The 15,564-nt window shown below is 30.5% G+C and overlaps 3 protein-coding genes across 3 annotated transcripts; all 3 read right to left on the bottom strand.

The window, feature by feature from the left end:
* Window positions 1-1,845: 1,845 nt before the first annotated feature.
* On the bottom strand, window positions 1,846-2,723 carry LOC123211125 (protein RKD2-like; the record flags this gene model as incomplete). Its single annotated transcript, XM_044629663.1, has 2 exons — window positions 1,846-2,346; window positions 2,475-2,723. Coding segments are annotated over 2 exons (534 nt in total), but the record flags the coding sequence as incomplete, so codon positions are not given.
* Window positions 2,724-9,927: 7,204 nt separating this feature from the next.
* On the bottom strand, window positions 9,928-11,300 carry LOC123209997 (protein RKD1-like). Its single transcript, XM_044628134.1, has 4 exons — window positions 11,132-11,300; window positions 10,925-11,049; window positions 10,483-10,838; window positions 9,928-10,384 (listed from the first exon to the last, which is right to left on the bottom strand). Exons 1-4 carry the CDS (start codon window positions 11,227-11,229, stop codon window positions 10,082-10,084), a joined length of 882 nt encoding a protein of 293 aa, XP_044484069.1. The 5' UTR covers window positions 11,230-11,300; the 3' UTR covers window positions 9,928-10,081.
* A 1,074-nt stretch (window positions 11,301-12,374) lies between these two features.
* Window positions 12,375-14,828, bottom strand: LOC123210298 (protein EMBRYO DEFECTIVE 514-like). Its single transcript, XM_044628567.1, has 2 exons — window positions 14,391-14,828; window positions 12,375-12,824 (listed from the first exon to the last, which is right to left on the bottom strand). Exons 1-2 carry the CDS (start codon window positions 14,733-14,735, stop codon window positions 12,504-12,506), a joined length of 666 nt encoding a protein of 221 aa, XP_044484502.1. The 5' UTR covers window positions 14,736-14,828; the 3' UTR covers window positions 12,375-12,503.
* Between the last annotated feature and the right edge of the window lie 736 nt (window positions 14,829-15,564).

The following is a 15,564-nucleotide window of genomic DNA, read 5'->3' as shown; positions in this document are numbered from 1 at the left end:
CCTATTTCTAGACCTCCTCATGTTTTAAATAGTGAGTGATGGAGGCATCATGGGAGCATCAAGCTATCAAGGAGATTCGTTATACATTCTTATTAGGCCAACTACAAGGAGCATAGCTAAGAAGGTGCAACAAGCCTTAGTAAGGCTCGTGGAGGGTTTAAAGACTAAAACTAGCTCACTCAAGAACGACTAGATGCTCGAAAAAGCCAACAGAGAGGTCAACCTGATTCAGGCCTAAGCCCATGGAGAAATCTAATCCAAAACGTGCATGTAGACTTTGAATGACCATAACTTTTGATCCGAAAGGAGTTACGGGGCTTGTAACCTATTAGTGCAAAGCTCATTTCAAGCTCTATATCAACAACTACCTTTGCTAGTTGCACCCAATTCATAAGCCCAAATAAAGGTCATTTCAGTGTGTATTATATAGTTTTTGTTTGACCAAATTTAGAATTTTATGATTTTTATGAATTTTAATCTTTCTTGCGACTGGGCTAGACTTTGATGAGTCCAATTTTCATATTACATTTTAATTAGAGTTTTGGGTAGATAATTAGGTAATGGGCTTGAGAAATTTAGAAGTCCATTGGGTCATAGGTAGTTTAGGGTTAAGTTGACACTATATAAACTTAATTTTTATCATAAATAAAGATTCTTTGGCCGACTTTTTGCATAGCTTGCCTACTATTGAATTACCAACCCTTTGAACTTATCAAGATTCATCTTGTGGCATTCACTATCAATAATACCAAGGTTCGTTTGATTTCATATTGATTCAGGTTAAGGGTCATCTAAGTGACGAAACCAATTCAATCCTGAGAAAAATATCTTTTTGAATGTTGGGTCTTGTGTCATATCTTCAAAGTTCGCATCAGTGAGTTTTGAAACTTAAGAGAGTAAGCCAACCATATACTGCAAATTTTCACCAAAACAAATTACATCAGTAATATGTGATTTCTTAAAAAAATTTTCTTCCTACCAAATTGTTCATCCTAAAAAAATGTCATTCGTAACTTTCAATACAATATTAGCTATTGACACCAAAGTTTAAGAACATTTATAATATCGAAAAAATTAATTATTAGTGCAAATACAAGGAAGCATATAAAAGGAAACCAATAAACGAAACACATACATTTCACATAATTATTAGACATTCAAGTGTAATAATATTTCAAATAAATCCAACTTTAATAGGTCGAACGAAAGATCTAGTGAAGTTTGACTTTATAACAAAACCAACTTTGGAAAAGAATTGAAGAAGTCCTGTAACATTTTCAGCAAACAATGGTTGACTATGGTGAATCCATCATTCCCATTACCATCACCTTCCTCTTCTTGTAGTTAGCCTTGAAACAAGCTTGTCTTAGCCTTTTAGTTTTCTCCATTTGTAAATCTGGCAGCTCGTCCGTCATTTTCTTCTCTTTCTCTAACAACTCTATTGCTTCTTTCAATTTTCCTTTATTCCCCTCTTCATCCTGTAACCCCTATACAATTAAGCAAATTCCATATTACACTTTGAACAGACACACACAAAAAACTTTGGAAAAGAATTGAATAATTTCTATGACATTTCCAGCAAACCATGGTTGACGATGGTAAAAGTAAACAATGAGTCATTTTATGAAAGTTGGGTGTTTAAAATATATGTTAAATTTATGCATCGACTAAAAGTTGGGTGTTTTATTAAATTTTTTTTTACTACTTAATGTCTAACGTAGAAACAAATTGACGTGGCAATTGCCACATGAACCGCTATGTACTTGTTTAAGTACACAATCCATCTGCATATAATATAGGTCTATAAATTAATCAAGCATTTGAAGGTCAAAAGCCATCTCAAAATACGAAGCAACCAAATAAGAATTGCTCTTTAACCAAATCTAATTGTAGAAAAAAAAAAAAAAATTCAATACTGTAACACTTGATCAACTGATTCTCAAGTGCGCCTGCCGATGCATAAACATACAAGAACATCACTACTACTGTATTCAAACAAACAAACTATTATTCTTTCACACATGCTATTTAGAACCAGATACTAATGAAAATAAATAGAAATCAGAAATTAGTATTGTAGGAAGAATAGTCGGAAAAGAGGGCTCTAAGCTCTTCATCTTCTTCCTGATTATTTTCATACATTGAACCACCACTGCCACTACAAGAATCTTGCACTGAATCCATCATTCCCATTACCATCACCTTCCTCTTCTTGTAGTTGGCCTTGAAACAAGTTTGTCGTAGCCTTTTAGTTTTCTCCTCCATTTGTAAATCTGGCATCTCCTCCATCATTTTCTTCTCTTTCTCTAACACCTCTATTGCTTCATTCAATTTCCCTTCATTCCCCTCTTCGTCCTCTAACTCCTATACAGTTAAGAAAATTCCATATTACACTTTGAATACACACACACACACACACACGCACTTAGTTATAAAGAGAAAGATAAATTCAAAGAGAGAATAAAAACCTGGACATTCTTGATTAGGGTTTGAAGTGACGTAAGCTTCCTATGAGGCCACCTTCTGATTCCCAATTCTCTACATCTTTTCTTCAGCGTCGTCAAACCAACATTGAGTTCTTTAGCTGCTTTCTTTATGGGCATGTAAAAGTACTTCGAAATAGTTTCTATTGACAAAGTTTTTGGACTTCCAGTACTTCCAACTTCTTTGCACCTTCTAATTTCCTTCTTTTCGCGTTTCGCTTCTGAAAATGTTCCTCCATTGTTACAAAACTTGAGTACGTGTTGTTTCTCAGGATCAAATGAAGGACCCAACTCGTTCATCTGGTTAAACCCGTTTCCATTATCGCAAAATACCCCATTCACTACAGTGACAATAGGAATATGTAATAGCAATTAGTTAAAATGAAATCTATTTATATTGTTATATTTGACTATGAGTATCTCACCTTGAGTCACCGCTGGGGTTGAAACAACATCCGTTGATATATACAAAGGATCAGTTAAGCTTTCCATTAAAGGAGTCGCTTCCATTAAAGCCACCTGAATGGCCATTTCATTTTCCCAGTCCATCCTAAAACAAAACCAGAAAGCATTCAAATAAGTTGACCCAGTTTGATTATTTTTCTAAAAGTAAGAATAATAACACAAACTCTAATCTTACCCTACATCCAGTGAAAGAAGTTGTGAAAGAAAAACGAAGGGATCCTCATCATCAACATTGGGGATGAGTTCATTGTTTGTAGACTGAGTATCCATACTTGCCAGAGATTATAAGAATTGATGGTTGTTTTGTAAATATAAGTTGTATAAAAAGTGAGAAAATATGAAAGAATGGAAAGTAGTATTTTTGAGAGAAGATAGATATGAATGATATATATGGAATGTAAGTAGTAATAACTTCTAGAAGAATGCGAGAGTTACTAGATTATTTATTTATTTTCCACTAATACCGAGAGAGAGGGAGGGTGAGAAAAGGGCATAAACTCATTATTATATAAACAGATTCATAACTAAAATTTCGAAGTGTAAGACTAAAAACTTATACGATTTATATTACTAAATTCACTTGTTATTAATTGACTTTTCTTTTGGGTTTCAGAGAAATATTCTGATATATCATAAAATACTTGAAATTAAGTTTGAATGCTCTAATGGATGCAATTCAATTTGATATTATATATTTACATATTAAGTTTGAGTACTCGATTAATCTCAGAAATATTTACAGGTTGCCTGCCAAATTTGCTTTTCTTTTCAAACCTTGAAATGGAGCTAGCGAGTTGAAGACTACGATTAATTGCAAAAAATTAACAAATTGAGATTTAACCATGAAGAATTAATGCATGGGCAAAATGTAGAAGCCGATTGAATGAATGATGCATTTGGTTTAAGTATTTTTTATTTATAAAAAAAAAAAAAAGAGAGATGATAAGAAATATAAATTACCTAATACTACTGATATAAATTCTTACTATATTTGATAAAAATAGATAGTTATAAATAATTATTGTATTTGATTAGATATAATAAAAGGACATTAAAATATAATTTTATTTAAATATGATAAGTATAATTATTATAAAATATTCTTCATGTTATTTATTATATTAATTAAAAATAAAAATATTTTTATCTTAAAAAATTAATAAATAATAATATAATTGTAACAAAATCAAAATTAACTTTATAATATTTAATATTTAAAATTATTATTAGTAATAAAATATTATCAAAATTTTTTATATCTTAACAAAAATAAATAAGATAATGTCAATAATAAACGATAGATTATCATAATAATTTTTAAAAATCTTTTACCAAACACCATGGAAAGGCTATAAGTAATCCCTCAATTGGAGTCTTGGGTGTTTTATTTTTATCCATAATTTATACTAACACATTTAGTGTTAAAACTTGTATTCATCAACTCTAATTTTAATAATCTTTACTATTCATCAACGCCGAAAGATTAGCTTTTGATTATTTTTTTATTTTTTTAATGGAGGACGTCTTTTGCAACAAATAGCTGGGAATAAGAATTCTATTTATCGCCATTATCTACACACACACACACACACACACACACACATATATATATATATATATATATATATATATATATATATATATATATATATATATATATATATATTTGACTTGTTAGGACTTTTTAAAAATTCTACCAACACTAGATCTTGCACTCCACATCATCTTGTTCTTATATTATTTACCATTTTTATCGCCATATCACAATCATAGTCATTTTTTGATACTAAATCTACAACATGGCTAAATAAATTTTATAATTTATCAAACCTTTGTCCTTTAAAATTAATGTCTCAACTATTATAACTTATTTTGATTTTAGTTTGACATATATTTATGTTTTTTATCCATATTGTTTTAAAATGAATTGTTCGGTGCATGAGAAATTTGCTTGTGAATCAGCACAACAATTGTATGTCAACATAGAATTCCTCTTAACTCAAACATTTGACAATTACATGGACCATCACAAATTTCTTCATTAAAGTAACCCATAAAAGGAATACAAGGGTAAGTCTCTCTAACCATAATATTTATTTCTATTATAAATTTCATATAGGAATTAACCTTTTTAGAAGAAGACAATCTACAATAGAGCATGACAACAAGCTCTTGTAGAAATTCTTTGAATTTCACAGTGGTGTATGTATTTTGAAATTATTTATCAATTAGATTAGTGTTTATACAAGAGATCCATGATTTGAAATATTTAAAATTAGTCTCCCTTTCTTTTTCCACTATATGGTTTAATATATTTTCATATTGTTCCTTAAACTATTTTAAAGTGGTATTTGAAATGACATAACTATCAAAGAATAAATGCATAATTTCACTATGTTGCATAATAGACATATTTGCTTGAAAATATATTTTACAAAAGCTGGCACCAAACGTTGTCATTCATTATTTAATCCAAGTAGACATACATTATTATGAAGGTTGTGTTTACTAACATTTGTCAAACTTGTCACTTGTTAACAAATCATACTTGACATTTTTCAAAAAAAAAAAAAATATTTGTATTCACTATAACCTCTTAATTTTTCATGTAATTTCCTTATTATATGGCATAAACACCATCAATGTCATGTACCGGGGAACACAATCTTGATTGCATTTTGTATTGTCCTTTCTTGATCACTAATTATTGCCTTTGAAGCATAGTTCAACATGCGTGCAAGCCTAGATTGAAAAAGTCATATAAATGTCTTTGTGTCATCCATAGAGATAACATACAATCTAATAGTGTTGAATTACCATGATAATTAACACCAACAAAAGTATCAAATGACACTATATTTGTTAGTTAGAGAGGTAGTGTTGAATGTCACATAATTTTTTAAAAATAGTTTTACCCATTGCATCCACCCATAAAACATTTGTAAATTAACCCTCTTCATCTAAATCATTATGTAGAAAAAAATTTGAATTCTCATTTTACATTTTTAAAAAATATTTTTGGATTGCATAAGCATTTGTAGCATCAAGTTTTAACATCCTTAATTTTTCAATGTAGTTCTTATACTCTCTCTCTCTCTCTCTCTCTCTCTCTCTCTCTCTCTCTCTCTCTCTCTCTCTCTCTCTCTCTCTCTCTGAAGGAATGATAAATTTTTGGCATTACAAGCTTCAACAAACAAACAAGACATTGAAATTTTTATTTGATTTAATCTGAACCTTGTCATTGACTTCAAGTTTCCCTTTTATATACGTATGTATTATTCAATTGCTTTTTAAGTATTTAGTCTTGACAAGACTACTGAGTTCATGAATATGATTTACTATAACTGAACATATTTTCCATAACCGTCCAAACGTTTACTTACACAAATTTGAGTCTTACAATTAGTTTTTGTCACCATATGCATTTTAAAAGCATTTATTTCTTCATTTATTTCTAGACTTACCATTACAAGAACAAACCAATGTCCTGTATTTCACATCTTTGTCATCTTTTTTTTGAAGTAGATTACATAATATCTTCAAAACCTCTCTTGTTTTTATAGCTTTTGTAGTCTTGAACTGGATTATCTATTAAATCAAAAAGCATTCCAGGCTTACATTCCTATTCCTCCTCTAAACTTTGTGTATAGTCTATTTCTTCATAACAACTTACCTCATTTTTTGATATTAAAATGGTCAGTATTAGAATAAAATAAAACAATGAAAAAGGTAAAAACAAAAACTTGAAAAAAAAATTAAAATTATATTAATGAATAAAGCGATGATTATATAGAAATAAAGTTACATCTTGCACTCTTTCTTCTTTAAAACTCAAATGCAACACCAATACAAGTTCAAAGTTAGTGAACGAAGAGTACTTAATCATAATTGTTGTCTAATTGGATTTTGTGTATATTACTGAAAAAAGAAGGATAAAAAAAAAACTTAAAAACTTGTCAAGACCAATCTATCAAGTTTCTCCATTTAACTTATTCAATATCAATATTCAAGAATAAAAACACTCAACGAAATTAAATCACTCATTTGCGGTATGCCTATTGAATACATCTTATCAAAAGATTTACAAGGTTGTCATCCATGATGATGTAAACATATGATGCCTTTAGGTTTGCAATTACAATGACATTTATAAATCCTACTTTTTACACACAAGTAACTGACGCAAAATGAACACATACATCAAAAATCACGAACAGTGCCATACATAAACACTTTTAAATATATAAATAAGTTTATATATAATGTATTATTATATAATTATATGATGTATTATTATATGATTTGATATTACTTTATTCTTAATTCAAAATTATCCAATGACATAATGAAACATAACATATATATTTAAAAGTATATACGTATAGTTTTCTTGAACAATAAAACTATATGTACTCATTTTAAGTACACAAATAGGTACATACTTATATGTGTCATCATATAATTGGATGCTTTTGAATTAATAATAAAATAACACTCAATTATATGATTATATATATAAGCGTGTATCTATTTGTGCACCAAAAATAGATACATATAGTATTACTCAACACAAGAAATAGAAAAGTTAAATAAAAATGTCACCACCTAAAATAAACTCTTTGAATTGTGTTAACCATCTGCCACAATTAATTCACTATATAAAGCAATGTAAGGTCAACCCATCCAACCAATTACTTTCTGCTGCATTCTAGGTCATTATAATTTGCTGGAAATCTCCTTATATCCACACATAAAATCATGTTAACTCAATTTAGGTAGAACCATATATGTATAAAAGAGGTGCAATAAACTTACATTGAATCAAAAATCAAAGTTCTAATAAGAAGGTGCAAGATAAATTAACTAATGCAATCCATATTTCCAGATCTCATCATGTTCTAAAGAGTGAATTATAAATATAAAGAGGGTAAGCCAACAATATGGTGCAAATTTTCACCAAAACAAACAACATCATTAATATTATCTACCGGCAAATTGTTCATCCTAAAATAGTCTTCCATAGCTCAACAAATTTTGACATAATATCAAACAGTTCTTGCATTGTCTTATCTTGATTAGTAATGATTTTCTTATGAGCACAATTTAACATACGTGTAAGTCAAAATTAAAAAAGTCATATAAATGTCTTTTATGTCTTCATTGGAGTTTAATCCATAACCTAAAAGTGTTGAATGACCTTGATAATTAATACCAACAAAAACACCAAACGACATATTATATTTATTGGTTAAATATATAATGTCGAATGTCACCAAATTTTTTAAATGCAACTCTACTTCTAGCATCAATTCATAAAACATTTTTAAATCAACCCTCTTCATCTAAATGAATTACGTAGAATAAATTTGAATTCTCATTTTTCATTTTTAGAAAATATTTTTAAAAATAAATATATCTCTAGCACCAAGTCCTAGCCTCTTTACTTTTTTAATAAAGTTCCTATGATCTCTATGTTGGAATGAAAAATTCTTAGCACCAATTGTATCAACTAACAGAGCATTGAAATTTATATTTGATCAAATTCCAGCTCTATCATTCACTTCAAGCATCCATTTCATAAACAAATGTGTTATTTGATTGCTCTTGAAGTATCTAGTTTTGACAAAACTACTAAGTTTATGGTTATGATCAAATACAACTGAACATATTTTCCATTTGCCAACAGAATACTAGCCTTACAATTGGTTTTTGTCACTAAATGTATTTTAAAAGTATTTTTGCATTTACTTCTAGACTTGTCATTACAAGAACAAGCTAATGTCATGTATTTCATGTCTCTATCATATCTTTTTTATTGTAGATTGTATAATAACTTCAAAACCCTCTTATTCCCATAGTTTTTGTAGTCTTGTATGTGATTATTTAATGAATAAAAAAGCATACAATTCTTGATCTCCTATTCCTTCTCTAAACTTCTTATAACGTCTATTTTTTCATAATTATTAACCTAATTTACTACTATTAAAATAGTCCAAATTTGAATAAAATAATGAATGAACAAGGTGGAAAGAAGAGTTTGAAAAAAAAAAATTCACAATAATGAATAAAAAGATGATTATATATAAATAAAATTACATCTACTACATTGAAATGAAAATAAACCATTCTCATATTGTGTTTGATTATTTTTAGAACTCTGATGCAACATGAACGTCAAGTTCAAAGTTAGTGAGTGAAGAGTAATTAATTCTAAGAGTTGTTTGATCGATATTATTTAAATTATTGAAAAAAAGAATTAGAAAAAAAATAAAAAACTTAAACAACAAAAGTCAACCATATACTACAAATTTTCACCAAAATAAACAACATCACTAATATGTGATTTCTTAAAAAAATTTCCCCCAGCCAAACTGTTCATCCTAAAAAAAAAACTTCAAGAAAGTTCATAATGTCAAAAAGATTAATTATTAGTGCAAATACAAAGGAGAATATAAAAGGAAGTCAATACACGTAATACAAATATTTCATATAACTAATAGACATTCAAGTGTAACAATATTTCAAACAAATCCAACCTTAACAGGTCCAGTAGAAGGTCCAGTGAAGTCTAATTTTGTGACAAATCTAACTTTAGAAAAAAAGTCGAAGAAGTCTTGTGACATTAATAAAGGATGATGAACAATGGTGAAGGTAAACAATGGGTTGATTTGTGAAAGTTGGATGTTTAAGATATACACTAAATTTATTATTCGACTAAAAGTTATGTGTTTTATTGAATTTTTTTTTATCTAATTAATGTGTGGAAGCAAACTAACATGGTGATTGTTGTATGAGCGATACTTTTTTAAGTACCAAATCTAGATACATATAATATTATTCTATAAATTAATCATGCATATGAATGGTAGAAGACATCCCAAAATAGAAAGAAAGTGAGTAAGAATTGCTCTTTAACCAAATCAAATTACAAGAAAACAAAAAAAAAAAACATTCAATGTTGTAATTAAAAGGAGGGTAATAGTACATGTGTAACACTTGATCAACTGATTTCTCAAGTGCCTGCTGATATATAAACATACATGAACATCACTACTATTATATTTAAACAAACAAAATAATAATCTTTCACACATACTAACTAGATCCAGAAACTAATGCTAAAAAGAAAATTCTTAGAAATTAGTATTGTAGGAAGAACAATCGGAAAAGAGGGCTCTAAGTTCTTCATCTTCTTCATGATTACTCTTGTACACTGAACCGCCGCTGCTACTACAGGAATCTTGCACTAAATCCATCAATCCCATTACCATCGCCCTCCTCTTCTTGTAGTTGGCCTTGAAACACGCTTGTCTCAGCCTTTTAGTTTTCTCCTCCATTTGTAAATCTGGCAGCTCCTCCATCATTTTCTTCTCTCTCTCTAACACCTCTACTGCTTCTTTCAATTTCCCTTCATTCCCCTCTTCATCCTCTAACTCCTATACAATTAAGCAACTTCCATATTACACTTTGAATATATATAATATGATATACTTAACAATAAAGAGAAAGATAAATTCAAAGAGAGAATAAAAACCTGGACATTCTTGATTAGGGTTTGAAGCGACATAAGCTTCCTGTGAGGCCACCTTTTGATTCCCAACTCTCTACATCTTTTCTTCAGCAGTGTCAAACCAACATTAAGTTCTTTAGCTGCTTTCGTTATGGGCATGTAAAAGTACTTCGAAATACTTTCTATTGACAATAATTTGGGACTTCCAGTTCTCCCAACTTCTTTGCCCCTTCTAATTTCCTTCTTTTCAAGTTTCGCTTCTGAAAATGTTCCACCATTGTTACAAAACATTAGTTCGTGTTGTTTCTCAGGATCAAATGAAGGACCCAACGCACTCATCGGGCTAAACCCGTTTCCATAATCGCAAGATACCCCATCCACTGCAGTGACAATAAGAAAAAGTAATAGCAGTTAGTTAAAATGTAATCTCTATATATCTTATTATATTTGACTATGAGTATCTCACCTTGAGTCACCGCTGGGGTTGAAACAATATCCATTGATGTATACAAAGGATCAGTTAAGCTTTCCATTAAGGGAAACGCCTCCATTAAATCCCCCTGAATGGCCATTTCATTTTCCCAGTCCATCCTAAACCAAAAACAGAAAGGATTCAAACAAGTTATTAATTTTCTAAAAGTAACAATAATAACAACACAAACACTAATCTTACCCTACATCCAGTGAAAGAAGTTGTGAAAGAAAAACAAAGGGATCTTGTTCGTCAACATTGGGGATGAGTTCATAGTTGTTTGTAGAATGAGTGTCCATACTTGCCAGAGATTATAAGATTGATGGATGGATTCTGGTTCTTGCGTAAATACAAGTTGTATATAAAGTGAGAAAATATGAAAGAATGGAAAGTAGTAGTGTTGAGAGGAGATAGGCATGAATGATATATATTGAATGCAAAGAGTAGTAAATCCTAGAAGAACGTGCGCCGCCTCAAGGGATAAAACGGGCTAATGCATGAATGTATGATAATTGGGCGTTAATATTTATTATTGATTAGCGTGTGTTTAGAGAGTTACTAGATTATTTATTTATTTTCCATTTATATTGAGAGAGAGAGAGAGAAGAAAAAGAAGGCATTTTCTCATTATTATAAAAACAGATTCATAACTAAAATTTCGATTTTCGAGTGTAAGACTAAAAAATCATACGATTTATGTAACCAGATTCACTTAGTTGTTAATACTTGACTTTGCTATATTTTGGTTTGTTTTTTTGTTTTCGTTGAAAGACTTCTGTAAAATGTTTGTTTCAAAGTTTACTCTTTAATAGAATTTAATTTTAGATTAAAAAAGTTTATTTATATTTGATTTTAAATAAAAAAATATTATATATATATAGATATATATATCAATTAAGAGTGAAAAAGTGTTTTAAAACTAGAAATTCCCTCTTATTGTACATATCTCCACCAACTTTTCTCAAGCCAGCCGTATAATTGCCATTCGAGAATCTTTACTATTAGATGAATGATCTTTCCCTTTTTTCTTTTAATTTTACACTTATTACTTCATGATGCCAATTGAGAATTATCAGAAACTAATATTTTCCATCAAGTATATAAAACTTTGTCCTTGCTTCTTTTATGAATTTTTGTGTAAAAAAGAACCCAGTTGCTTCTTGTTTAGAGCGATTTGTTGGTTTTATATTGTTTTTTTAATCTTAACATTTAAGACTGATCATATTAAAAGTCGTAAAGCAGGCGGGGCTGTGTTAGATTTGTTGCATTTTCAATAATAAGGGATTAGAATTTGAGTTAAGTCAAAACTTAACATTTATTTCCTTTAATACGTCTTGTGACTTGTGAGAACCTAAACAGAAGAAATCTGAGCAGGCTTCAATCAAATCTAATTTACAGAGCACGGCCTTGTAATAACGGTGCCTAGGCCCATTGAAAACTACTATTTGGCCACAATAATTAAGGATAAGTTTTAATACCAAAAAATTGGATAATACAGCAGTTTAGCTGGATACACAGAATATGAGTCTACAAACCACTTTCAATCGGGGACCAACTCCATCCCAATATAAATTTAAGACTTAACACCTCTCCCACGGCCATGCCCACCTCTTCCATGGCCACCTTTTCCTCCGCGACCCTTGCCACCGCCACCACCCAATGCCTTGTTGGCATCAGCTTTAATTTTCATGTCTTCAGGTAAGGGGAGTATATGATCCACACACTTCCTGAAGCTGAAATCTTCGACAGATTCATCCTCTCTAATGACGTAAAAGCACCTGCTTTTCCAAGTTGGGTGGTACCGGACTTGTATAGCTTGCACACCTCCTCCAATCTTTCTATCAGCTTCTGCATGACCTTGTTTCAGCAACTCAAGCAACACCATGTACTCATACTGAAACACACACCGAGCACAAGACTTGTTTAATTGAAACACTGCACATACAGATCATAAAGTAGTATACTATAAAGCAACAATCCAGCGCAAGTTATACGAAATGAGCTACATAGATAGGTGAAAAGGAAGTTCAGTGCAAACCAACATTAAAGCACAAAGAATTGCATATATTAAAGGAGTGCACAACACACTCTAATAACTGAGAAATATGTTGCCATTTGCAAACCAAGAAGCATTGGAAAGATCGCGCCATTAAGCTGAGTCTAAACTAAAAGCAACCGCTATACCGAACTTTTCAATTTGATTGGTACAATTAACACGTGTGATCTACTCATCCCTGGCCCCATGCTACTCATTACCACCAGAGATGTCTCTCATTACTCAACATACAATAGTCATTAATAAAGATTTAGTCCAAACAGGAAAAAAATAGTGAATAAAAAGGGCACCTCATATGAAGTTGATTCATTCTCAAAGAGAGCTATTTAGTCTTAACAGAACACTATGTCAAACTGCACTCCAAGTGCATCTAGAAGCAGCTAACCTACCACATAGGAGGTGTCTAAATCATAGGAAAGATAAAATCATTAAGCCAAAGCTTATATGCCAAAAAAAATCTTATAATTCTGAAATTGAGCTTGTAAAAATTTTTTCAAATGCCACAGCTTCATCCACACCATAGCTCTAACTTTTTTCTCCCCTCCCCCAATACTGTAGTTCTTCTTAAAGATATTCCTACAAAAAGAGGGGTGGCATCTATCTACTGATCTTTGATAGCTGCTATACCTTTTGGCAGATTTACTCATCTCTTGCCTAAACCTCTCCTGTATTCCACCTGGAAATTCTCATTTCAGCCACATACATTACATGCGTGTTACTTTTAACCTCCCATCACTCTGTTCCATAAATATAGCTATCCTTAAAGCCATTGTATTATTTTTCCCTCTAAATCTGCAAATATTATAAAATAATAAAACTATGCATACCTATCTTGAGTACATACTTGATGTGTATCACCATGTGATTAGATAATTTTGAATTAAGAACAAAGTAACATTCAATCACATGATGACACACATAAGTGTGTATTCAAAGTGGGTATGCATAGTATTACTTATTATAAAATTATATAACTTCAATATTGTTTCAAGGTCAATGCGTGCATATGAATCCATATTTATACATATCAGAAGCCAAATTTTAATTAGAATATAACCTCAACTACGTATAAATCCTATATGCTGCATATATAAGATGACTTTGTAATCAAGTATAACAAGTGTATAACTTCTAACCCTCAAGCCTTCAAGTGACAATACATTACCATTTCACCGCATTATTAAAAATTACAAATTTGGTTTAAAAAGATAAACTTCACTAAGCTAAACAAGAGCACAAAAATTTTATAGCGTAATTTTCTTTCAGAATTCCCCAAAATTTTATATTTATTGCTTGTTACGTACTTTAGTTCATTAATTCAAAACAAAATACCTTTGTTAACTGTTAGTTCGTCAATTACTTATATTCCAAATCTCTTAAAATAAACAAAACTAGACATCATACCTTGTTGACATTCAAATTGGGAGGCCAAAAGTGAAGAATCTTGTAAAAGTAATCGAACATCTCAACCGAAGACCGGAACACCTTCGGACCCAAAGTGACCAGACCCGAGCCATTATTCTCCTCCGTGCCTCCTAGCTTTTTCTCCAACCGCTCCTCCTCCATCGACTTCTCGTTCTCATCAAGCTTCTGCTTCTTCAAAACATCACCGTTCCCGTCCCCCTCCTCTTCCTCCTCCCTCGAACGCTTCGCCTTGGACTCGGCGTTTTCGTCTCCGCCTGCTTCGAGATCCATGTCTTCGATGGCCTCGTTAGTCTCGTTGACTTCTATCGCTGCTTCCTCCGCCATATGGCTTCTCTGATTAAAACTAAAACCCTAGATTTTGTAAAACCCTTGTCAGTTTTAGTATTGGAAATACGAGCTTTCGGTGTCTTTATATGATACCGTATAAAGTGATTTACATTAACCCCGCCAAGGTTTGGCTTTAAAACGCTTTTGCCGCTTAACATAAAAGCTTTTTCATTTTCAAAACCTAACTTCAAGGAAAGAAATTAACATAACGAGGGTAAATAGTAATTTTATTGTATAAATTTTAAAAAAGAAAAAACCTTTGATATCACATTAACATTTTAAATATGATAGTATAATTTTTTTTTTAAATATTTGAAAAACCCATGATTTAATCTTTATAATTTAATATTAAAAACTTTAATAGCCGAAATTGTTACTCCTTCAAATTCAGACCCACTAAAAATGCTTGTCATCGAAGCCCATACCAATAAGATTCGCTAGCCACTTAAACCCAAATCTATTGTAACCATTACACATAATAATTTAGTCTTTTTATAAGTTTAAAATTCTACCATTCAACCCATGCAATTCAATATTTGAAAACTCAGTTGTCACCATCATCACCTATCCAACCTAAATATATCAAAACCATCTATAAAGAACAACACGGTGAAAATAAAAGAGGAAAAATACAATGATGATAATAAATTAGATATGCAAAAAATTCTTTTTTTAATTTAAAAAGTAAATTAAGTAGAGGTTATATATTAATATAACTTTTTGACATAGTGTTAAGATTATTTTTCATTAATAGAGTTAAATTTTAACTCACAAAGTTTTAATTTATGTATTCAAGGGATGGAAAAGTATTTCAAATTCACTCACA

This window comes from Mangifera indica, chromosome 3 (assembly GCF_011075055.1).
Source record: "Mangifera indica cultivar Alphonso chromosome 3, CATAS_Mindica_2.1, whole genome shotgun sequence".
Lineage (NCBI taxonomy): Eukaryota > Viridiplantae > Streptophyta > Magnoliopsida > Sapindales > Anacardiaceae > Mangifera > Mangifera indica.
The sequence above is the reverse complement of the archived record's forward strand: the minus strand, read 5'-3'. Positions and strand labels throughout refer to the sequence as shown.

What these genes read in the sequence shown, in the direction of transcription:
- LOC123209997 (XM_044628134.1), bottom strand. Translation starts at nt 11,229, where the DNA reads ATGGACACTCATTCTACAAACAACTATGAACTCATCCCCAATGTTGAC. An exon ending in CTTCTTTCACTGGATGTAGG is followed by an intron (nt 11,050 to 11,131) that starts GTAAGATTAGTG and finishes TTTTTGGTTTAG; the next exon opens with GATGGACTGGGAAAATGAAA. An exon ending in CCCTAATCAAGAATGTCCAG is followed by an intron (nt 10,385 to 10,482) that starts GTTTTTATTCTC and finishes TTAATTGTATAG; the next exon opens with GAGTTAGAGGATGAAGAGGG.
- LOC123210298 (XM_044628567.1), bottom strand. Translation starts at nt 14,735, where the DNA reads ATGGCGGAGGAAGCAGCGATAGAAGTCAACGAGACTAACGAGGCCATC. An exon ending in CCAATTTGAATGTCAACAAG is followed by an intron (nt 12,825 to 14,390) that starts GTATGATGTCTA and finishes TGTGTGTTTCAG; the next exon opens with TATGAGTACATGGTGTTGCT.